Source organism: Arachis stenosperma, chromosome 3 (genome assembly GCF_014773155.1).
Source record: "Arachis stenosperma cultivar V10309 chromosome 3, arast.V10309.gnm1.PFL2, whole genome shotgun sequence".
In the NCBI taxonomy this organism is placed as follows: Eukaryota; Viridiplantae; Streptophyta; class Magnoliopsida; order Fabales; family Fabaceae; genus Arachis; species Arachis stenosperma.
Window position 1 is genome coordinate 3,883,420 of NC_080379.1, and position 24,159 is coordinate 3,907,578.

Consider the following 24,159-nt stretch of genomic DNA (forward strand, 5'->3'; position numbering starts at 1 on the left):
TAGTGCCTGGTGAGCCGCTAGTGTACAAAAGGAACATCTTGAGCAATCGGGCCCTCAATATTCCAATTGTCAAACCAAAAGATTGATCAAGTGACCCAACGCATTAAGAGAAGGCATCCTTAAGAGCACCAAAAGCCTCTGAGATACTCTTCCAAACATGAGAAGCGTTGTAAGGGATTGAGAAATACTAGAGGATTAGTATAATTTATTATTTTTTGCTTGCAGTTATTTATCAATATTTAAAAATATGAATTAAAAGTATGTTATTAGATTATTAAATTAAAAGGATGGATTGATAATTAAAATTATTGACAAAACATAATAAATTCTACTTATCTTTTAATATTTTTCTTTTAAATTTATTCATGTATATTTTTAATTAACAAGAGATAAAAACTATTATAAAATATTGCTACTAAAATTTAAATTAGATTAAATTATTTATCAATGGGACCAATAAAATGAACCCACATCCACCCAAGTGAAGTGATTAAGGTTTGGTTTTGTAAAATTTTTTTAAGAGGCGTTTGTGCTTAAATTTTTTATTTTGTGTTTGGTAAATAAAAAAGATTATATGTTTGTGTTTGTAACTTTTGAAAGATCGGGGTACTTTTGAAAGTATTGAAGATAGAGCTTTTAAAGTTAGCTTGTGCTTTTCAAAATTTAAAAATATAATATAACCTCATATATTAACTAATTTTTAAATTTAATACTTGCATTTATGTCTATTATAGTATTTTTAAAATTTAAAAATTATTTTACCAAACGCAATTATTGTTGCTTGTATTTATTGAAAGCTATTTTTAATTTAATTTATCAAACATAAATGCTAAAACTTTTAAAAAGCTATCTTTTAAAAATTAGCTTTTATAAGTTACTTTTAAAAAGTAAAAATTTTAACAAACTAAGTTTAAGTAAGTTCAAATTATAAATTAATTAAATACAATTATATTATCTATAAGGGATAAACTACAAAAAATATATTCGAATTATTTTGTCGTTAATAAAATATTTTTGAATTTTGTTATTAAAAAAATACGCTCAAATTATTTAAAAACTTAATAAAAATGTTCTCGTTTTTTTCTATTAACGTAGAATGTCTCAATTCACATATGTGTATTTTTTGTACGTTTTTAAATTATTTAAAAAAATGTGTGTTGATCACAAAATTCGAAAGTATTTTTATTAGCCACGAAATAATTCAAGTGTATTTTTTATAATCTATCTATACGTAGACAAAAAATTAATAACTAAATCAATCATTCATATTAAATTTGAATTTAATTTTGTCGATAACAAAATTTAAAAATATTGTTGTCAACAACAAAATAATTTAAGTATCTTTTTTTTTGTTTACCTATATATAGATAAAAATTAACAACTAAATTAATTATTTATATAAAATATAAATTAAATTTTAATATACTATCAACACCAATATAAAACAATTTTACAAATTTATCTAATTATCTAATATTATATTAATAAAAATAATTATCTTTTATATTAATCATATAAATAATTATTTTAAATAATTTAATATATTTAATTAAATTATTATTTAACCATCCTCAACTTTTAACTTTTTCATTTGAGGTGGAGGCTTAATTTTTTTAATTAAATAACTTTCTCTTTGGCAGTTTCAAGAGGCAAAGCAAAACAACAAAAAGGGTTTTAGAGTTGGAACTGAGTTGGAAAGCCCAATCTGGGAAAGGCTTCCGAGTTAGTGAGTCAGTGACTCACCACTCACCACCGAGTCACAAACTCGCCAGCTTTTATTATTGTTTAGGTCAAGTTGAGATTTTTTTTTGCCCCCAAAAACGAAAAAAAAAAAACCCCTGTTTGACTCAAAAAGCAGAGAACGCAGTGAAAGGACAAAGGGTTAGAGAGAATAAGAAGAGAAAAATAAAGAGAGGGTTTTGTGGATTGTGATTTGTGAAGTTTAGATCTGAGTGGTGAAGAAATTCGAGTGGCTAGAGCCCAAAGTTTTCAACTTTGAATCAAAGGGTCAACAAAAAGTGCCATCAATGCTCTGAGAACCTTATTCCTCGGAAAATGCCGCGCCCTTCTTTCCACAAGCTTGTTCTTCCTTCCACCATTCAATCTAGGCAATTGGTACCTAAATCCTCTCATTCTTATATCTCATTATTGTTCCTTTTCGTTTTTTTTTTCTGGTCGGAGTTGGTTGTATTCTAGATGAATTTGTCTTTTTCTTTTTTGGGGGAGAACTATTGCTATTGAGTTTATGTGAGATTTTGAGTGGGAATGAAATAAAGCGGTAGATAATTGTTCTGAGTCATGGTTTTTCATCCAACTCATAATCCTTAGTCCCAAAACCCTGTTACCTATTTCAAGTTTGGATTTTTATTCTTTAAACCCTGTGAATTATGATGCCAAGTTCTGTTCGTGCTTATACCTTGGACTAGGGTTAGAAGTTTTGCTTTGATTTGTATAATTGTGTAATTTGAATATTGAATTGGTTAAGTGGAAACGAAGAAAAACCAATGAAGTTTGGTAATTTGTATAATTGACTTAGAAGCTCAATGAAATTTGGTAATTTAGTTTCATACTGGTATTATTATTTTGTCCTTTTTCTACATTGATCACACATGTATATTTCTTCGTGTTCTTAGTTGAAAATTCTTTGCCTTTGTTGGAGATTTAATGAGATGGACCTTGGGGGAGAAATAAGAGTTTATGTGTGAGGAATTACAAGCAGGCTCATGCCTGATAAATATAAATAAATTTGATTCTTTCCTTTCATAAATCATAAGTTTTGATTATTTAACCCAGTCTAGTACTCCAACTGGTCTATGGTTTCAATAATACAATTGAGCTGAGGGAGGAAGCACTTTAATGAAACCATATCAATGAATGGTAGTTATATGAAATGTAATTAACAGAATCTTTCTCGCATAATCAAATTTCGGATTTTATTAGTCGTGGCATTCAAGTGTTCTACTGAAGTTTGAGGAGTGCCATTATCATGAAGTTAGTTTGCTTGAGAGCTGAACTTGAGAAAACAAATTTGTAAGCTTAAACGAGTCTCTTTTTTTTTTTTCCCTCACATTTGTAGCGTTCAATTTGATAACTCATTATTAAGATATATGTTGTTGATATCATCCTCTAATGGTTTATGAGAGACTTAGTCTAGTTTTGGATCTTGGTAGGACTAAATTTAACAATGTAAGAGAATCTCTGTTGTATAATTTTATTATTGTTTTTCCCAACGAGTAAACAAGTAAATGAATTTGCGTTTTTTTATGTCATAGGAACATACTTCTTGTGGTTGTGGCTAGGGACATTTAATGGGGTGATTGTTGGGAGAAGGTCAACGTATTTTATTTCCGATGTCTACCAATATCTGATCCTAATCTGATTTGCAATTCGCAGAGGATTCCAGATACTTTTCTGAATAGATATGGAGCTGACCTTTCTTCAATTGCTACCTTCTCAGTTCCTGATGGCAGCATTTGGCGTGTCAGATTAAAGAAGTTGGACAATGGATTTTGGTTTGTTGATGGTTGGGCAGAATTCGTTCAGCGCTACTCCATCGGTGTTGGATACTTGATAGTATTCCGATACGAAGGAAAGTCGACTTTCATTGTTCGTATCTTTAATTTGGCCACTTCTGAGATAAGCTATCAGTCACCCGTACGAAGCAGTAACGAAGGGGCTTACTTTGCAAACCGTCTTAAGATTTTTGAAGAATTGGAAGATGAAGACTCCGCTGAATATTCATCACCTAGCCTTACTCCTGGTGCATTGCAAAGTAAATTTACCCCTGAGAAGAATTATACTCCTCCACCATTGCAGAATCTATTTAATGGGTCCAAACTTAATAGCGTAAACTGGGGCGATAGTGCAAACACCCTCTCTTCAAGAAGTGCCAATTCGCTAGACAGTCAGTTGACCAGAGATATAGGTGTTCAGTTTAATGCAATTGAGTTTAAAAGGTCTACTGACGAATTGAAGTTGCGTACTTCTGTTGGCGAAAAGGAGAAGAAAGCTCCAAGAAAGAAGCGAAAATCAGGTCCTACTAGATTCTTAATAACTTTTTTTTTTCAAATAACGATGAATGTGGATAAATGAATGAAATTTTATGATCAATTTGTGGAAGTGCAGATGGCCAGGAACCCTCTGAGGACCAAGAAGAGGAGGCAGAGATGCGGTTTAGATTCTATGAAAGTGCATCGGCAAGAAAAAGAACTGTGACAGCAGAGGAAAGAGAAAGGGCCGTCAATGCAGCGAAGGCATTCGAACCACTTAATCCTTTCTGTCGTGTTGTCCTGCGGCCGTCCTACTTGTATAGGGGATGCATAATGGTGAGTCCTTGAATTTACCCTAATTTACATTATCATTCTTGTGCTTATCAATGATTGATCTTGCCAACTGAACTCTTTTTTTTTCAGTATTTGCCATCTTGCTTCGCGGAAAAGCATTTGAACGAGGTTTCAGGATTCATCAAACTTCAGCTCTCCGACGGGAGACAGTGGCCTGTTCGCTGCCTTTATAGAGGAGGCAGAGCTAAGCTGAGCCAGGGGTGGTTTGAATTCGCGATAGAGAACAACCTTGGCGAGGGAGACGTCTGTGTGTTTGAGCTCCTTCCGATGAAAGAGGTGATACTTCAAGTTACACTGTTTCGCGTCACTGAGGACGATGGATTCTTCAGCCCTCCTCCTCTGCACCAGCTCCAGGCGAGCCAAAATCTCGTGAGTCAATCTAAAATGTTGAACGCTCACATGCATCAGCGCCTCGGCTCGGGTAAACTGATCAGGAACTAAAGCAGTTTTGTTGCGGTTATAGTCCAACTGTATCAAGTAGCGGTTACTTCTGTGTGACCGGTTATTCATCTGAACATCAGCTTCACTTGGAAAAAACTTTGGTACTTTTTTGTGTCCATAAACATTTCAGGGAGACTTAAGTGCAACATAGCTATTGTTGTTTTGATACATTTTCTTTTTTTCTTTTCTTTTCTTTTCTTTTGTTTTGGCCTTTTGGTTTTGATTTGGGTTGTAAATAGATTTTTATTAATTATTATTATTATTATTATTATTCAAACTAGAATGATGATCAGTAACCGAGTCAATGCTTGTCTTATTGCTATTGTCATGGTTTTTCTGTTGTATATATATTTATTTTTATTAAAACGGGACTAGAAGCCAGAGAAAGATTACACAAGATTAAACAAAACAGAGTAAAGTGACCCTCTAAAATCATCCCCTATAATTTGTCTAAGTTCAAATTGAGGGCGGTCTATAATTTTCTGTTGTAATTTTGACATGCTCATTGGGCAACATCAGTAATAGTCAATAAAAGAAAAAGTGAAAATAGAAAAAATAAATGTATTTATTTATTTATTTATTTTTACAAAACTTTGAAACAAAAGAAATTGCAAATGGAAACAGAAAAAATTGTACTCTATGAAATCTAAGTTCCATTTTGATCTTTTTTTTGGTACATAGAAAACAATTTTTTTTTAGTACTTTGTATAAAATGCTTATAATTTCTGCAATTAGTAATTGAGTCAAATGTTATTATTAATATGATATTTGAAGTTTGAACCTAACAATTTTATTTTATCAAGAGCGAACAAATTGATTTGATTCATACTGTACAAATTTTAATCGAATTAAATTGAGTTTAAAGACAAACTATGGTTTGGCTTAATGATTTTCTCTTCTATTTTCAATAAAAAAAAAATAAAAACAATCCTTCACTCAAAGTAACCCTAATTATATGTTGTTACCTATAAAAATTGTTGTGTGCTATACGTCACGAAACTTTTTCTACGCGGAAAAGATAAATACCTAATACGGATAGTTATTACTTATGGTGTTATTTTCCATAGAAAAAAAAAAGAAAAAAAATATATACATTGAAAAAATCAATAAGAAATATTGGTATGGATGATTCCTATCTCGCACTATCAACAATATATCTATATATTCGTTGGATAATATCTTATTTTCAAATAAATTTGTTAGAGGATAATTAAGATGAATTAGATCAATTAGTATTATTTACTATATCTGTATATTTATTATAGCATATTATATTTTTATTATTTTAATTTTTCTAGCACTTGTATATACTCTTGTATATTGTATCATTCTGAACGCACTAAAAAATATACTATATTTTCTTCAGTTTAATCTCTTGTTTTTAATAGGGGTAAGTATGGTTTTGGTCCCTAAACTTTAAAACCAGAATCGAAACCGTCCTTCATCTAATTTTCGTATTAAAATCGTCCTTAACGTTTTTTTTCGTATTAAAATCATCCTTTTTAATAAATTTTTGAGTTAAGTCTCAAAGTAGTCCCTGAACTTACACTCGAGCCTCAAAGTAATCCTTGAAGTTAATAATTTCTCAAATTCGTCCCCAAAATTGCACTCCGGGACTCATAGTAGTCCCTGAGACATTTTCCGTTCATCAGAACCTTAAACGACGTCGTTTTGAACAAAAAAAAATTAAAAAAGAAAAAGGCGTAGCGTAGACCCCAATTCAAAAAAAAAAAAAAAGAAAAAAGAAAAAAGAAAAGTGTAGCGTAGGAACCCCCCCCCTTTCAATTTCCAATTTGTTCCATCCCCAACCTTCTTCCCCATCCCCATCCTCTTCCCCTTCCCCATCCCGAACCTCAACCCCTTCTTCTTCTCCTTAGCGTAGAACTACCCCCCTTCCCAATTCCCAATCTGTTCCATTCCCATCTCCAACCTTCTCCTTCCCCATCCCCAACCCCTTTCCCTTCCCCTTCCCTTTCGCCATCTCCAACCCTTTTTCCTTTCCCTTCCTCTTATGCTTTCCCAACCTTCCCCTTTTTCTTCCTCTTTTGCTTCCCCCAACCTTCCCATTTCCCTTTCACATATATGTTTTGGTTGTTGTTATTGTCGCCGCTAGATGAGAAGGTGAAGATGGAAGAGGAGGAGGAGTCAGATACGAGTGGTTGTTGGTGCTGTGCGGCAGAGGTTGAGCGGCGGACAGTGTGAGAGCGATGATGAGAGTGGGAAGAGTAGTGTTTAGAATTTTATTGATTTCATAGATTGTTATTAAATTTGTCATTTCTTTTTGGTTTGCAGTGATGGTCGTTGATGATAAAGAAATTTGAAAGGATTTTTCGGTCTGAGACAAACGAGTTGGATGCTTTGGAATGAAGCTAGTTGCATGACCCATTTAATTAGAAGAGAAAAGGGAAAGGGAAAGGGAAAGAAGATGGGGATGGGGATGGGGATGGGGATGGAGAAGGTTGGGGATGGGGATGGAGATGGGGAAGGGGAAGGGGAAGGAGAAGGTTGGGGATGGGGGATGGAACAGAGTGGGAATTAGGAGGGGGGTGGGTTCTACGCTACACTTTCTTTTTTTTCTTTTTTCTTTTTTTTTGTTCGAATTGGGGGGTCTACGCTACGCTCTTTTTTTTTATATTTTTTTTTGGTTCAACGACGTCGTTTTAAGGTTCTGATGAACGGAAAATGTCTCAGGGACTACTATGAGTCCCGGAGTGCAATTTCGGGGACGAATTTGAGGAATTATTAACTTCAAGGATTACTTTGAAGCTTGAGTGTAAGTTCAGGGACTACTTTGAGACTTAACTCTAAATTTTTATATTATTCTTAAACTACCTCTATTTTAATAAAAAAGATAAAATTAAAAAAATAAAAAAAACGTGTTGTGGGGGGGGGAGGGGAAACGCATCGGGGAGGGGAGGGGAGGGGAGGGAAAGGGGAAAGGGGAAGCCAGCCCCTCACCGCCACGCACAGCTTTCACCGCCGCGCCCAGCGCCTCACCGCCAGGTCCAGCCCTCACCGCCGCGCCCAGCCCCTCACTGCCAGTTGCGCCCAGCCCTCACCATCTCATTGCCCATCCCTCATCTCTTCGCCGAACCCTCACCGTCGCGCCAGCCACCCACGCCAGAGGAGAGAGATCGGACAGAGAGAGATGCGAAGAGGGAGAAGGACTCGCGTTGCTGCTTCTTGCCGCCTAGCCACTAAGGGAAGCCAGCGCCACCGTCGCCGCTGCTCCTCGCCGCCTCGCCACTTCAGCTTCTTGCGGTTATTGGTTCTGATGATGAGTTTGCCGGTGGTCCTGCATGGCCTTCTGCATCTGCTTCTTTGTGCTTTGAATTTTTTATTTGGCTTTGTGCTTCTCTGTTGAATTTGTTGATTTGGCTGTGTTGATTTGTTGATTTGTTACTTTCTGTTTCTGCATTTGTTAAATTTGTGCTTGAATTGTTGATTTTCTGTTTCTGCTTCTCTGTGTGGAGGTGGAGGTGGGGGGAAGGTAAGACGGGGAGGGGGATGGGACGTGGGGGTGGGTGTGGGGGGAAGGGAACGGGGAGGGGAGCGGACGCGGGGGTGGGGTGGAGGTTGGGGGAAGGGAAGACGGGGAGGGGGAGGGGACGCGGGGTGGGGATGGGGGTTGGGGGGGGGAGGGGACGCGGGGGTGGGGGTGGAGGTGGAGGTTGGGGGAATGGAAGATGGGGAGGGGAAAAGGGGGGAGGGGGACGGCGGTGGCGGCGTTGGTGGTGGTGTTGGTGCTGGTGGTGGTGTTGGTGGTGCTGTGGGTGGAGGCTGTGGCGGTGGTGTTGGTGTTGGTGGTGGTGGTGGAGCATGTAATTGTGTTGGTAGGGGTGAGGGTAATTTTGTCCAAAAAAATAAAAAAAGGACGATTTTAATACGAAAAAATACGTTAAGGACGATTTTAATACGAAAATTAGATGAGGGACGGTTTCGATTCTGGCGTTAAACATTAGGGACCAAAACCATACTTACCACTTTCTAATATGATATCAAAGCATAGATTTTTTTTTCTCTAGAAAAATTAGTTCATAGCCCTTTTGTTTTTTCTTCCATCAGTGTTCTTTGTCCTTGATTTTCATTTTTCTTCTTGACGCTTTAGTTCGTCATCACCGTTACCACCATCTTCGTCTCGTCATCACGAGTTCAACGAGTCCAGAATCGTCTCTAGCAACTATCAGACGCGCCGCCTGAAGCACGTTGTTCGCTTCAGGTTCTTCCTCCCTCCAGACGCCTCCAGCACTATTGGATCCATGTCCAGGATCAACGGCCCAGCAGCGTTCCGCATTCCACGTGCCATGGACCCGTTCTTCAACCCGTGATAATGCTACGGAATACTGTGATTAGAGGTGGCAAAACGGGCCGAGCCGCTGAACCCGCTAAAAAACGGGTCGGGCTAGGATTTTGAGCCCGCTAAATTTAAAAAGCCCGCCAAACCCGCACCGCCAAATTGGCAGGTTTCGGTGGGACGGGGCGGGCCAGTCCGCCGGGCCAAAGATTTTTTTATTAAATAAAATAGTTATTATAAAATTAATAATAATATAATTTTTAAACACTTTTTTTTCATTTTTTGTTTTTATTCTTCTTTTAGTTATTAACTTTATTTATTTTATTTTACAATTTCGTATATATGCTCAAATTATGTGACTTATTTTTTAAAATAAAGATGATTTTATTGACAACTATTATTTTGAACAATTTTATTGAAGTTAAAAATTAAAAAAAAAGTAAAAAAAATTATATTATAATTTGACTATTTTTTATAAAAATAAAAAAAGTAAAAAAATTATATTATAATTTGACTATTTTTTATTTGTATTAATTTTTTATTATTATTTTTTGGTTAATTTTAATAAATTTTATTTTTCAAAAAAAAAAAGAGTCAAGCGGGCTAACCCGCCGACCCGCCAATCCGCCATAAAGTGGGGCGGGCTAGCATTTTAAACCCATTTTAGTTAGCGGGACAGGTCAATCCGCCCCGTTAATAGGGCGGGCCTAGGCGGGGCGGGACGGGTTAGAAAGGGCCGGTCCGCTTTGCCACCCCTAACTGTGATTCCAAACTTTTTAACTATTTTTGCTGAATAGGGTATTTTGTCTGAGTTTTATTGTCCTGATACGTCTTAACAAAATAGACGGGCTGAATGTAAATATCGTCACATTCTTGACGCCGTTCGTGCAATGCTTCTTTCTTCTTTGTGTCCTGAGCATACTTGGGGTGAAGCTGTTCTTACTGCTGTCCATGTTATCAATAGACTCTCTTCTTTTGTCCTTGGTAACATTATTTTCTTTGAGCATCTTTATCGTACTTCTCCAGATTATAACTCTATTTGAGTTTTTTGTTGTGTCTTTTTTATTCTCCTTCAATCTCATGAACATAATAAACTTAAACCTCGATCTCGCATGTGTTGTTTCCTTGGTTATGGCATTGAACACAAAGGTTATCGTTATTGGGATCCTCTTTTTAGACGTATTCGTATATCTCGTCATGTTGTATTCTAGGAGCATTGCATGTTTTCTAAGTTCTCCTCATTTGAGTCCATTCTTTCTACCCATTCACCTTTTTCACTAACCCCAATGTTGATCTTTTTTCTAGTGATGATTCTATATGTTCTATCTCCAGTCAACCTCTCGAGCCTTCTACTCTTCCGCCTTCTCCATCTCATGATGATTTCAGACTGGACGATGATCTTGCTCCTGCTATCATGCCTCCTCCCTCCAATCATTCTTCTAGGATAAGAAATTTATCTCCTCATCTTATTGATTATCATTGTTTTTTTGCTATTTTTTATCACCATGAACCTCAGTCATTTCGAGAAGCCTCCACAAATTCAAATTGGCACCAAGTAATGCACGAAAAAATCTAGGCACTTGAAAAAGCACACACTTGCGACTTGGTTGATCCTCCTTCTGATCATAAAATTGTGGCTAGTAGATGATTATACAAAATCAAGACTTGCTCTGATGGTTCTATTGACCATTATAAAGCACGATTGGTCACTCAAGAATGTACACAAAAGTATGGTATTGATTATGAAGAGACTTTTGCTCATGTTACTCGTCTCACATTTGTTCGCGCTCTCCTTGCCATTGCTGTGGTCAGAAAATAATCTCTCAGTCAGATGGATGTGAAGAATGAATTTTTTAATGAGAATTAAAAAAAAGGTCAATATGAAACTGGGGAATATCCTCGTCCTTCTAGCAAAGTGTGTCTCCTTCGTAAAATACTTTATGGTCTTAAGCAAGTTTCTCGTGAATGGTTTGAAAAGTTCAGCACCACTATATGCAATCTCGGTTTCACTTGCATCCCTCATGAGAATCTTCTATTTATTCGTAAAAGTGAACGTGAGGTTATTCTTCTACTTTTGTATGTTGATGATATGATCATTACTGGAGATGGTGTTGATAGTATCTCTGATCTTAAAGAATCCGTTCACCACACTTTTGAGATGAAAGATCTTGGTTTTCTCAATTATTTGCTTGGCCTTGAAGTCATATCCTCAGATGATGGCATCTATCCCTCTCAAGCTAAATATGCTTCTGATCTTCTTGTTTGAGCCGGAATTACAGATAATCGCATTGAGTCTACCTATCTTGAGCCTGATGTTCGATTTACTCTTATGGATGTCATTGTTTTAGATAACCCTACTCTTTATCAACAGTTAGTTGGAGGTTTCGTCTACTTGACTGTCACACAACCAGACATCGCCTATCCAGTTCATATTCTTAGTCAATTCTTGTCAGCTCCTCGTACTACTCACTATGTTGCAGTTCTTCGCATTATTTGCTATAGCAAAGGCACTCTTTTTCATAGTCTTCGTTTTTCTGCCCATTTATTCTTAACCCTTCAGGCGTACTCAGATGCTGATTGAACTGGTGATCTAACTGATTGTCGTTCTACTACTGATTATTGTTTGTTTCTTGGTGACTCTCATTTTTTGGCGAGCCAATAAACAAATGTTCACTACTCGAAGCACCTAAGGTGAATATCGTGCTCTCGAAGACACCACCACAGATGTTGTCTCGATCCGTTGGCTTCTTGAAAACTCAGGTGCCCCTCAGTCATCTCCAATTGATGTTTATTGTGACAACTGCAGTACTATTCAGATTGCTTATAATAATATTTTTCATGAAAACATCAAACACATTGAGATTGATTGTCATTTTGTCCTGCAACGCTTTTTTATTGATGTTGTTCGTCTCGTAATTGTTGGAACTCTGGATCAAACTGCTGATATTTTTTACGAAGGCTCATCATTCTACTTGTTTTCAGACTTTAGTGTTCAAATTTAAGATGGTATCTTTAGCTCCCACTTGAGTTTGAGAGGAGATGTTAGAGTATAATTAGGATCAATTAAATTAATTAGTATTATTTAGCATATATGTATATTTATCGTAGGATATTACGCTTTTATTGCTTTAATTGTTCTAACACCTATATATATACCCCTGTACATTGTATCAGTCTGAATATACTCAAGAATACACCATTCTTTCTCTAGGTTAGTCTCTTGTTTCTAACAAGTTTTATATTCATTATGTTGTAAGATTGACACAAGAGAAATTTTTTTTTTATAATTAAGAAAACAATTGTTTCGAGGGTTACGTAAAACGTTGATTTGGGTTTGGACGTGAGGTCCAAGATCCTTCTGAGGCAGCGTCTAACTTGTTTGGTGTCGAGATGCCGCCGTCCGAGTTCCTTGTGAGGAGGTGGGGGGTGGTACCTGCAAGAGACTTCGATACTTAAGTTAGCAAATGTTTTAAGCAGTGTTTAGTAGATTAGAACATGTATATACCTAAGGGGTGTCAGTGTATTTATGGTAGAGTTGATAATCACTTTTGTTAAAGTAGTTCCACCTTTATTGATGGATAACCGTTCCCTTTATCTTGGGAGTTTGTTAGGATCTATCTTTCACGATAAATATAGATAGTTGGAGAGATTCGAGAAGACAGTTACTTATTTGGGCAAGTGGAGCTAGACTTTTTTTATTGTGTCCGACCTCCTTAAAAAAAGGTTGGGTATATGGTGGAAAACACCCTTTTAGGTCGAGCCTTTTATTTTTATTTGGGTCTAATTTTTATGCTGAATTAAGGTATGAACAACAATTATACTACATGTACGTTGATAATTATTTTTTATATTTTTTTACTAAAAAAGAGCTTTTTTCTATAAAATTTATATTTATATGTATATTTTAGTGAACTATGTGTTTCGATAAGATTATATAACATAATTTGGTAAATTTTAATTCTAATTTTAGTGTAAAAAAATTATAATAAAAAAAACTTAATTTAAAATGAGTAGAATAGATTATAAAAAGATATCATTTTTCTTATATTCTTTTTTTTGAACAAAATAATGGTAATTCTATAACTTATAGTTTTAATTAATATATTTACTAAAAGGATTATAGTTATAATTAACTTATTCAATATTCAATATTATTTTTTTTTTGGTAAAGAATATTCAATATTATACTAATTAGTAAAAATAACAAAAGTAACCTGTCAAAAAAAAAAAAACCGGTACAAAGTTAGGGACCCATTAAAAAATAGCTCTCTTCTTGTACCCAAAAAAAGAGAAAAATTAAAAATAAAAAAAAAAAACACTCTTTTCCCAATTTCTAACCCCAAAGGCAAAGCAAAAACAAGAGGGATTTAGGATTGAAAAACCCAAATCTGGAAAAAAAATTAAAAAGAAGAAAAAAACAAAAAAGGCTCCGAGTGAGCGAGTTTGTGGTGGTGACTCGGTACCGAGTCAGAAACTCGTTAGCTTTTAATAAGGTTGTAGGTCACCAACACGTTGAGGTCTTTTTTTTTTTGTTTTTTTATAAGGTTTTAGGAATCATTGTTTAATTTTTTTATTTAAAAAAAATTGTTTGACCCAAAAAGCAGAGAAGGTAGTGAGAGGGTGAAGAACAGAAAGGGTGTGAAGTGAAGAAGCAGATCTGAAGTGAAGAGGTGAAGAAGAAGAAAGAAAAAAGAAAAAAAGAAAAATCCCAGTAATTAGAGAGCCCAAAGTTGAAAACTTTGGATCAAAGGGTTAACAAAAAAACAAAACTTGTTATGCTTTGAGCCTTCTTTCTTGGTCTTCACCCCCCAAAAAATGCCTCGCCCTTCTTTCCATAAGGTTATTCTAACCACCACTCTCCAATCCAAGCAACTGGTACATATCTTCTCTCTCTTTCTCTCTTTGTTTCCGTTTTTGTGTGTATTTTTTGTTTTTTTGAGGAATTATCAATTATGATTAGGTTTATAAGAGATTTGAGTGAGAGTTCGAAGAATCTGTTAGACTGTGTTTCTGGGTCTTGCCCTCTTTTCGCAAGTTTGGATTTTTGTTTCTTTGGGGTTGTTGAAATACACGGTTGTGTGTCCTTTGAACATTGAGTTTGTTTAATTGCTATGAAGGATTATTAGTGATGAATAGGGTTAATGGTGATAGGACTTTTTAAGATGCTGCTTCTTGCCTGAGCTGAAACTGGAGTTAGTTGTGGACTTTGTAAAGTGTGGTGATTGTTTTATTTAATTAATTACAGTAGTTTTGCTCTTGAATCTCTCACTATGTTCTCCATATAGAGAAATCTACTCTAAAATTGCTAGAACCCTTGTTGTTTTGATAGATAGTGCTGAAGAAAAGTTCATAAATTTAGTTCTGTATTGACATTAGGTATTATTTCCTGGCACTACCTTTATTGAGACAATTATGATAGAGTGAAACTGTTTTTAATACTTAAACCTAGAAATATTTGGCATCTTTTCAGAGCCTGTATGTGATATCTGTATGACTGTATTTGGCATTTGATTTGAGCTTCACTATTCACATTATTTCAAGTGTTCTAGTTTTCCTTAAAGCTGAACTTGTTGAAATGGATTTCAGAACATAGAACATTGCATGTTTGAAATGAATCAATATAGGTCTCCAATTTAATATGCGTAACCTGATCTGTGAATTGCAGAGAGTACCAGATAATTTTCTGAGAAAATATGGGGGTGAGCTTTCCTCCTTTGTTAACCTGTCTGTTCCCGATGGTAGTTCGTGGCGCGTGGGACTGAAAAAGGTAGACAACAAATTTTGGTTCATTGATGGTTGGGCAGAATTTGTTCAGCGCTATTCCATCGGTGTTGGATACCTTTTAGCTTTCAGATACGAAGGAAAGTCGAATTTCAGTGTTCACATTTTTAATTTGGCTACTGCTGAGATAAATTATCAATCACCCACACGAAGCAGCAATGAAGGATCTTACTTTGCGAATCGCCTCAAAATTTTTGAAGAAATGGAAGATGAAGACTTCACTGAATCCAAACCGGCCTTGCAGAATCTATTTAACGGGTCAAAACTTAATAGTGTAAACTGGGGTGAGGGCGGGAATGCTCTTCCTGCGAAAAGTGCCAGAGATATAGGTCTTCAGTTTAATGCAATTGAGTTTAAAAAATCTACTGATGAACTGAAATTGCGTGCTTCTTTCGAGGAAAAGGCCAAAAAAACTGCAAGAAAGAAGCGTAAATCTGAACCTGGTAAGCTATAATTAAGTTATAACTAACTTTTCTTTCTAGGATTTGGTTATCGAAACCTTGAATTTTATGGTCAATACATTTCAGGAAGTGCAGAAGGCCAGGAAGCTTCTGATGAACAAGAAGAGGAGAGAGAAATGCGCATTAGATTCTATGAAAGTGCTTCTGCAAGGAAAAGAACCGTGACGGCTGAGGAAAGAGAAAAGGCTGTCAACGAAGCGAAAGCATTTGAACCATCTAATCCTTTCTGCCGGGTTGTCCTGCGGCCCTCCTATCTATATAGGGGATGCATAATGGTATGATCCCGTGAAATTCACCACGACATATGTTGTTATTCTTCTTCAGCTTTATATCCGGCATACTAATCACTTCTTTCTGTATTTCAGTACTTGCCATCTTGCTTTGCAGAAAAGTATTTGAATGGTGTTTCGGGATTCATCAAACTTCAACACCCTGATGGGAGACAGTGGCCAGTTCGCTGCCTTTATCGAACGGGTAGGGCTAAGTTAAGCCAGGGATGGTTCGAATTTGCGATAGACAACAATCTAGGCGAAGGCGACGTCTGTGTGTTTGAGCTGCTTAGAATGAAGGAAGTAGTGCTGCAAGTTACTATATTTCGTGTCACCGACGAGGCAGAATTCTTGAGCCCTCCTTTGCTGCTTACCCAAAATGAGAACCAGGCCAAGCTGTTGAGAAGCCCCATGCAGCAGCATCTCCTTACATCACCTAAAAGTTAGGAATTAGCGGCGGCTTCAGTCACGATAACCGCCCCCTACTCTGTATCAATCAAATGACTCCTCTTGCTTCTGTGTGTTCAGTTATTCATCTGATTTCTGTCACGTGGAACTTGGATGCTTTTCTTTTCTTTTTCTATGTTGATAAACATTTCAGGATGACTCGAGTGGAACATAGTTATTTGTACTCTTAGTACCTAGTAGTGTCTGTTTTTCTCTGCTGTTATTGACTTGTGTTGTAAATAGATTGTTCAACTGCAATCTAGTTTTTTCTGAACTGAATCATTGCTTGTCCCATAACTGTTAAGATGCTTTTCAAATTATGGTTTTTTAAGTTTGACTTTATATTTTATTGCTTCATCTTCACATTTATCCTCCTTGTAACTTGATATGCATGTTAGGCTGTGTTAATTAACAAAAGTGCTACTTGTATACCCTTTGATTGCTGTCATTCTATACTTTTTGTTTGTACTAATGTAGGTCCAATCATAATGTCATGTTTTTAGAACACAAGAAATTTTGTTATCTTGGAAGAGAAAGAAGCAAGTAATGTGAATGCATTACTTGTCTCTGATTAACCATGAACACCATTTGCTTGGGAAATAATGTTACAAAGACTTTTTGACATGATATTCAAGTTTAAAACATAATCTTGAATCACAAAGATTATATAGATTTCCCCCTTTTTTTCTTAATACCATATTTTATTTTTATTTTTATTTTTATTAATAGTTTAATTTTACTCCTAACTATAGCTCTTTTTTTTTTTACTAACTTATCTTACTTTACAAATATATAGGTAAAATAGAAAAATCAATGCAATCCCATGGGGTTGGGACTACTTGTCCACATGCAGAGAAAGAATTTGAATATTTTTTATTTTATATACTAAGTAGATTCATACTTCTTTTAATTATTAATTAAATGTAAATTTAATTCTAAATAAAATTTGTATTTTTGTTAATAGTTAAAAGCCGTAGCTTGACTCAATATAGCATACTGGAAAATAAAATTAGTATTTTTTTTAAGGATACATCATACATCCATCATTGGAAGAGGCTAAGAAACTTAAATAAATTGTTTCTCTTTCTTTTAAGTTAGTCAATTTTTTTCCCTTTTTATATAGCTCTAATAAATGGTGTAACGTGTATCCTGCAATTTTGCTTTGAAGAGTTGGTTGCTGAGAATCTTAGAAGATCGTGAATTTATACTATTGCGTTTGGTTTTTTGTAGGAAAAAGAAGTGTGTCAAAATAGAAAAAAAAAAATATTTTAGTCTCTATCATTTGAGTCAAATTTTAATTTGATTCATAATGCTTTAAATATTTTATAAAATTATCATAAATTATTGATGGAAAATGGACTCCAAAATACTTTATTAAATTGATAGCGACAACATATATTACTATTATTGTTGGATTGAATGTAATGTAATGCCTAAAGTTATAAATGAAAAACATCTTAAAAATGAAAATTTGCTTTCATATTTCTTCACTCGTCCAGAAAATCCCATGTGTCAATCTCGCAGGCTATTAAAATATTCATCAAGTAGTATTACTGTTTTTGATTTCATAATCCAGTAAACTTCTAAAATAGTATCTAAAAATTTACGTGATAAAAATAATTTTAAAAGATATTAACAATAAATAAATTTTTGAAAGATCGAAGAATATAATAAAAAAATTAAATATTAAATATATATTTAAAAAAATATTTTAGAGATCATATTTTAATTCAATTTTTTGCAAACATCATTAAAAAATTAAATCTTTTTATTCTCAAATTTTAGTAATTTTATATCAAGTGAATTTTTTTAAAAGTTTTATATTATAAATGACTAAATTTTTTTAAAAAATTAAAAAAAATTTAGAGATTAAATTTTGTTTTAAATTTTTTGTGCATTCTTTAAATATTTATTTAAATGTTGCCACAAAATTTTGAATAAAATAAATAAGTTATTTGTTAAATACAAATTTTTTTTGTCACTTATAAAAAAATATAATATTGGTTACTTTTATCGTATTTTCAAATTATTTAAGAATTATTTTATCGATAAGATATTTTAGGAATTTTTTATCAGAATCGTTTGGATACCAAATTTAAAGTTAACTTTTCTTTAAGGTAACATAAATAAAAATGAAACTAGTAGCAGCATCACTTCATATATTAGTATATTATTATGATAAATTCATAAATAGTAACCAACCATGGAGTCCAGCAGAGACTTTCTCTCATATTCCAATGTTGTATGTATGTATGCATGCATGCATGTTCCATTGCAAGACCCCAGATGAGTTCTTATTTCACTTGTCCTGAATTCTGGACAGCTTTATTCTTTGCCTATCTTTGGAAAATAAAAAAGATAGCTCCTTAATAAGAAGTTACCTAATAGTAATGCATGCAAGCTAAGGTCAGCATAGTATTCTAATTTCCAAAAATGATAGTAGTGATGAAAAAGATTACATTTACATCAATGCAATTGAATTTGGCAAGTGATGAGTGTAAAGTCTTAAGTCAATCACTAATTAGACTCTAGCAGATAATATATATTTTAAATTCTTATTTTTTGCAAAACCGCAGCAGATCTTGTTATTCTTCCTCTCCAGTATGCCTTCTTCTTTATTGTTTGTTATTCTCTGAAATTGATTTCTTCTTTCTTGTTTAGCATTCTCTCTATCACTCTTGCTTTCTGGTTCCACCTCCCAAAAGGCATTGTTTTGTTCCTCTTTTTGGTTTCATTGTTATGTGTTTTGGTGCTATATATGCTGCTGCTATTGTTATGTGTTTTGGTTTCATTATTATTTTACTATGTTGTTACTGAAATTTCCTATTTTTGTTTCAGGTTTTGCATCATCAACGTTGAAAGAAAGCACCTTTGTGGAGATCTGGACAATATTTTTTTCCAGGCAGATCAAGAACTGCAATATACACTTTTTTGGTAAGGTTTTTTGCTTCTTTCTCATTTCTCTTTAATCAATTATGCGGAAATTGTTTATAACTGCAGTCATGTACCAAACTTTGGTGTTAACTTGTAGTTGATATATACAAAATCATGTGTATATTTGCATATTTTTTTCTTTGATTTTCCAACTTACTTTGAGTTTTCTCAACAGCCTCAAAAAATTGAAGACTGTTTAATTTTAACAGACTCTGCATAATTATGAACTGTTTCCTATAACTTTTTTGGCTTGCACTTCCTTATATATTGTGATGTATTTTCATATATTTTGTCAAGGTCAAGCTTTTAAAATTTGTTTTGGAATTAGATTAGGTACGCACGTTTGTGAGGAGAGTGGAATAGTAGATGATTTTGTCAAAGGTCAATCTCTTTGATTTGTATTGTGTTCTAATTTGCTAATAGTTAATCAAATTTGAAGAAATGCAGCTATGTAGAAAACATTCATAAAATCCCTTCCTCAGCTATGAGTGAATTGTGAATTGAAAGGAGTTACAGAGTTTCTTGATATTGTAATATGAAATGTGGAATTTTCAGATATGATGAATACTTCAGCTGAGCAATCCTCCTTCTTCAAAGTCTTCCTTCCACAGTTTAGCTCTGAAAAATTGGTAACTTCTTAATTTAGTGTGTGTATTTTCATAATGGTACATTATTCATGTTTGGAAGAACAGAGTGAATGAGTTATTAAATTTACTATGATATGATCCAGACTTGATTAAACAATGATCTTCTTTTCTTTTCTTTCTTTAAATTGATCTTGCAGCTACTCCCAAAAGAGCATGTGGCATTGACAAGGATGAAAGAAAGGGTACCTGAGGAATTCATGCTGAGAAATGGAAGAGGAGGAGCATGGAGGGTGAAGACAAGTTGCATTGGTGAGAAGGTGTATTTTGATGATGGATGGAAGGAGTTTGTAAGGGATAATGGTATACAAGAAGCTTGTGTTATTATTGTTTTCAATCCGGATGGAAGCAGCACATTCGAGTTCAAGATCTTTGAATCATCAATGTGTGAAAAGACACAAACCTTGGAGGAGGAGGCGGCAGTGGAGATGGAGGAGTCATCAGAAGAAGAAGAAGAAGAAGAAAATGATGATGATGATGATGATGATGATGATGATGATGAAGATTATGAGGATGAGGACGAGGATGAGGATGAGATGGATCATCATAGAGCTGGGAAAGCTCCTGGAAAAAGGGAAAGTAAGTTTTAAACTTTGTTTTTATTTTTCAGTTGATTTCTTTGTTTTTATGCAGCATGAGACATGCTTTCTATTTGGTTTTAGGGGGAAATTACAATGATATTAAGGAGTATGGAGAAATTATTGCAACTTTTATTGATCAACACAACCCATACTTTGTTTTCAAAAGGAACAAATCCAGACCCAATGAACTGGTTAGTCTAATTCTTTCTGTGTTTCAATGTTTCTATTAAGTTTTAGACTTTTTAAGACCTTTTTATACAAGCTTTTTTATATTTAAATTCATGGCATGTCATTATTGCAGCATGTTCCATGTAAGCTCATTAAGGAGTACTCCATTACCATCCCAGAAACTATTAAATTATGTTGCAAGGTATAGTTTTATTTTATTTTATTTTACAGTTTCACAATTATATAAAATAGGCATTTAATTAACCTATGTGATAACTGATCACTACTATCTTTGCTATTACAGTATATCAAAGTGAACTCGCCGGAGAAGATTACCGTTGAGAGTAGTCCTTGGCCTGCTTTCGCCGGAAGATCGAACAAATGGAAAGACGGTCGAGTTTGCATTAAAGGGTGGGGAGGATTTTGCAGAAGGAACAATGTAAATGCAAGTGCTGATACTTTCATATGTGAACTGAAGATGAGTAAGAATATGAAAATAGTAAAAATGATACAGGTCTATGTTGTTAAGAAACAACCTTAGAGGTTGTTTTATATATATATGAATGTATATATGTTGTTAAGAACTGAGCTTGACTTGTTCATTGTCTATATACTCATCTTGAGCTTCTCTCTTTACAATGTATATATGCATGTGAAAAATATGGTGCATGAAACAGATCTATGGTTAACTTTCCACAAATATCTAGCTAGTAAGATCCATCAAATGACTTTAATAACACATTTTTGAATTTAATGATTTCACATAATAACAAGATTGGAGAATCAATATAATAAATTGATTGTCCTAATTTATTTCTTCTTACATGAAATTGGTGAACCAATTTAACCTTAAATTGGGTTTTCAAATATTACAATATCTTAAGTTGGAAAATAATTTATGTTTTCGACTAAATTCAAACTCACAAGAAAAAGCCATTAAAAATCCCAAATAAGTCGTTATGAAAAACGAAAATGCTACTTGTCTTTTAAGTTTCAGTCTTTGGTTTAAAAAATTCGGGAAGTTACTTACTTTTTATTTTCTCTTTCCACTAAAAGCTAAATAAAGGACAATTTTTAAAGGCAAATAGAATTCAAAAATCTTCAAATCTTTTGGATTAAGATAAGAAGAACAAAGATAGTTCAAAGGAATGAATATTATTAACTAAGCATACGGTAAACTTATTTTCTTGGTCACAGCATCTAAAGTTGCATGCCACATAACACAACTTGCTATCATATTCATATGTTCTTGTCAACCATCCACAGTTTCCTTACCTTATCCATACAAACACTTTGCATTGTATCTCAATTTTCTTTGTTAACAAGTGACTTAATAGTTCATTTTCTTTGCATACTTTTCAGATATCAGTGATGGCTCAGCATCAGTAATAATGTCTACTTCTACAATGATGGGAAATGCTACTGTTTGCACCACAAGGAGAAGGAAGAGAAGTGTTTACTACATTGCAGGGTTGAATTCTTTTGGAGGATTGAAGGTGCAGAACAATGTCACCTCATTAGGCCTTTCATTGTGCACTGAACAATCCTTTGCAAAGGTTGTGAGTTCATTGAAGGGAAAATCCAGAGGTGGTGGACGAGGAGGAGGAGCTGCATCTTCAACACGCAATGCTGCAGGTGAGATTTTCGAGATTGCAGCCATCATGAATGGACTTGTTCTTGTTGGTGTTGCTGTTGGATTTGTTCTTCTTCGAATCGAAGCATCTCTGGATGAGGCTGCTGAGTGAGAATAAGCTCATGAAACAGTTTCAATTTGATTCATATATTTATTATCATCAAAGAGATTGTATCTTTCTTTCTGCTAGTCTTGATGTGAAATAGAACATTAAAAAGAAAAAAGAAAAAAGAAAAATCTGGCATCTAAATCCTATTATATGAATTTTAATTGGTAAAAAACAAAGAAATATACACAAAAATACACAAATATGTCTGATTTTCTTAGAGATATCTGGTCTTAATAATAATCAATTTCAATAGTTTGTTATTTTTTGTTATTTTTCTTTCTTTTTTCCCCTCAATTTGAAAAATAATGGAAAATCTGAAACCTGTTTACATTAAGGTATCAAAAGGAAAGGCCCCTTTATTTGGATTATCAATGCATAACACAGTAAGAAATTGATGTATGCAGAAACATCCCTTACAATAATTAACAAGTCCAAGATCAACAACTTGTTGATTGAATTTTAAGGGTATTAAAGCAATCAACAGGATCTAGAGATAGCATGCTTCTGACATTTATTGGATATTATTACCTTGATATACACTAGACAGTTTTAGAATTCTTACAATCAAAATCCAACATAGTGTTGGATACATTATATTGTATTTCATGATCTCAAAGCTTCATTCATTTGAAACTAAGGTAGATTATTTCGGCTGCTTGAAACCTTCACTTGCCATGGAGGAGTCAGCGCCTTTATTATGAAGTCTTTCATATTCCAACCTATCTGCAATGGTGTATCTTCTAGCTAGTTTCAAGCAAACAATTCCTGCAAATATCAGAATTGAGGAAAGGATCCAACTGAATTGTAAATTGGCTAATGCTCTCGCCCGAAAATCAGCCTCTTTGGTGCCACAAGTAACTGCTCCTAGCATATGATTTTCATTGGCCATTGGCAAATTCATTACACATCCTTTAGGAACAAGTTCAGGAACCCACAGATTAAACCCCATGTTTATAAACCAACACCCTTGGAAGATTACTGATATAGAAAGTACAAGTGCCGAGGTGAAACTGTTGGGGAAAGTAGTTGCAGCCAGAGATGCTACGAACGAGACTAGTACTATGAGCTGCAGCAACCAATGGTAATGGCCTTCAAGTCCAACATGGTCTGTGGAATGAAAGTGGAGTAGGAAGAGTTCTTGGCTAAACACTGAGGATGCAAAGATTCCAACAAAGCCAGAGAAGAGGTCAAGCGAATCGGTTAACTCTGTAGAGAGCGCGAAACCAGCAAACAAAGCTAGGTGTATGAACATGGTTGCATGCTCAAAGTTATCAAGCTTAAATGCATAGTGAAAATGAGGGAAGTCCAAAACTTGCATAAAAATTGCAAGGATGGAAAAGGCCAAAAGGGAAACAAGTTGCAAGTGCTTAAGTCTACTAGAATACTGAGGTGTGTTAAGTTGGTACCAGAATCTTGCAGTGAAGTTAGAAGGGCCCTTCAAAAGGTAAGATTTGATGGTGTTTATGGTATGCCATAGGCCAAGAAGGGCAAGTGCTAACCCTGGAACTATGTGTCCTACAAAAGAACCCATACCAAAGTTTTTTCCTTGAGAAGATAACCAGTCTTTGAGGTTGGTTTCTTCATTTAAATATATGAAGCTTTTGCAAACATTGATGCTTTCACGAAACATAGTGCTCTTTATATGATGTATGATTAGTCCAAAATTTGACTCAGTGCATGGTGCATGTGTTTCCACAAACAGAAAAAGAAAAAACTGTTCTGAGCAACTTCATGAAAGAAGATTCTTAGAAGTCTCACGTCACTTCAGGATATAGCCATTATGCAATTCTAACTCCCTGTGGTAGCTTTTGGATTTGAGTTAGACTCACTCAATTATTATATAGTATAAAAATTTATGCTGTTTTATTACTAAGATAACTTAGAGGGTTGTGTTAGGCACAATTAATTCTAATAAAGATGAAAATGGGGACAACACTTCCATCAGAAATTAAAGTAACCTTCCAAGTAAAGGTTCAAGATATAGTGTTTTCTTCGAAAAATTTGATGGACTCAAAATGGAAATCCGCATCAGAGTTGAGAAGATAAGATGTAAC

The 24,159-nt window shown here is 34.5% G+C and overlaps 5 protein-coding genes across 5 annotated transcripts; 4 read left to right on the forward strand and 1 right to left on the reverse strand.

Moving 5' to 3' along the window:
* Nucleotides 1-1,690: 1,690 nt before the first annotated feature.
* On the forward strand, nucleotides 1,691-5,034 carry LOC130967697 (B3 domain-containing transcription factor VRN1-like). Its single transcript, XM_057892678.1, has 4 exons — nucleotides 1,691-2,115; nucleotides 3,394-4,033; nucleotides 4,126-4,325; nucleotides 4,413-5,034. The coding sequence occupies exons 1-4, from the start codon at nucleotides 2,056-2,058 to the stop codon at nucleotides 4,782-4,784; spliced, it is 1,272 nt and encodes a 423-aa protein (XP_057748661.1). The 5' UTR covers nucleotides 1,691-2,055; the 3' UTR covers nucleotides 4,785-5,034.
* Nucleotides 5,035-13,625: 8,591 nt separating this feature from the next.
* Nucleotides 13,626-16,378, forward strand: LOC130967698 (B3 domain-containing transcription factor VRN1). Its single transcript, XM_057892679.1, has 4 exons — nucleotides 13,626-13,953; nucleotides 14,744-15,302; nucleotides 15,387-15,595; nucleotides 15,686-16,378. Exons 1-4 carry the CDS (start codon nucleotides 13,894-13,896, stop codon nucleotides 16,034-16,036), a joined length of 1,179 nt encoding a protein of 392 aa, XP_057748662.1. The 5' UTR covers nucleotides 13,626-13,893; the 3' UTR covers nucleotides 16,037-16,378.
* Nucleotides 16,379-19,530: 3,152 nt separating this feature from the next.
* On the forward strand, nucleotides 19,531-20,904 carry LOC130965334 (B3 domain-containing protein REM20-like). The gene is made up of 5 exons (XM_057890102.1): nucleotides 19,531-19,599; nucleotides 19,755-20,193; nucleotides 20,277-20,386; nucleotides 20,497-20,565; nucleotides 20,668-20,904. Exons 1-5 carry the CDS (start codon nucleotides 19,531-19,533, stop codon nucleotides 20,902-20,904), a joined length of 924 nt encoding a protein of 307 aa, XP_057746085.1.
* A 670-nt stretch (nucleotides 20,905-21,574) lies between these two features.
* Nucleotides 21,575-22,436, forward strand: LOC130967702 (uncharacterized). Its single transcript, XM_057892685.1, has one exon. It carries the CDS (start codon nucleotides 21,755-21,757, stop codon nucleotides 22,106-22,108), a length of 354 nt encoding a protein of 117 aa, XP_057748668.1. The 5' UTR covers nucleotides 21,575-21,754; the 3' UTR covers nucleotides 22,109-22,436.
* A 66-nt stretch (nucleotides 22,437-22,502) lies between these two features.
* LOC130967699 (uncharacterized) lies at nucleotides 22,503-23,907 on the reverse strand. The gene has a single exon (XM_057892680.1). It carries the CDS (start codon nucleotides 23,733-23,735, stop codon nucleotides 22,749-22,751), a length of 987 nt encoding a protein of 328 aa, XP_057748663.1. The 5' UTR covers nucleotides 23,736-23,907; the 3' UTR covers nucleotides 22,503-22,748.
* Between the last annotated feature and the right edge of the window lie 252 nt (nucleotides 23,908-24,159).

Coding starts and splice junctions, on each gene's coding strand:
- LOC130967698 (XM_057892679.1), top strand. CDS start 13,894: ATGCCTCGCCCTTCTTTCCATAAGGTTATTCTAACCACCACTCTCCAA. Junction 13,954..14,743: donor CTCTCCAATCCAAGCAACTG/GTACATATCTTC, acceptor TGTGAATTGCAG/AGAGTACCAGATAATTTTCT. Junction 15,596..15,685: donor TATATAGGGGATGCATAATG/GTATGATCCCGT, acceptor TCTGTATTTCAG/TACTTGCCATCTTGCTTTGC.
- LOC130967702 (XM_057892685.1), top strand. CDS start 21,755: ATGTCTACTTCTACAATGATGGGAAATGCTACTGTTTGCACCACAAGG.
- LOC130965334 (XM_057890102.1), top strand. CDS start 19,531: ATGAATACTTCAGCTGAGCAATCCTCCTTCTTCAAAGTCTTCCTTCCA. Junction 19,600..19,754: donor AGTTTAGCTCTGAAAAATTG/GTAACTTCTTAA, acceptor TTGATCTTGCAG/CTACTCCCAAAAGAGCATGT. Junction 20,566..20,667: donor CTATTAAATTATGTTGCAAG/GTATAGTTTTAT, acceptor TTGCTATTACAG/TATATCAAAGTGAACTCGCC.
- LOC130967699 (XM_057892680.1), bottom strand. CDS start 23,735: ATGTTTCGTGAAAGCATCAATGTTTGCAAAAGCTTCATATATTTAAAT.
- LOC130967697 (XM_057892678.1), top strand. CDS start 2,056: ATGCCGCGCCCTTCTTTCCACAAGCTTGTTCTTCCTTCCACCATTCAA. Junction 2,116..3,393: donor CCATTCAATCTAGGCAATTG/GTACCTAAATCC, acceptor TGCAATTCGCAG/AGGATTCCAGATACTTTTCT. Junction 4,326..4,412: donor TGTATAGGGGATGCATAATG/GTGAGTCCTTGA, acceptor TTTTTTTTTCAG/TATTTGCCATCTTGCTTCGC.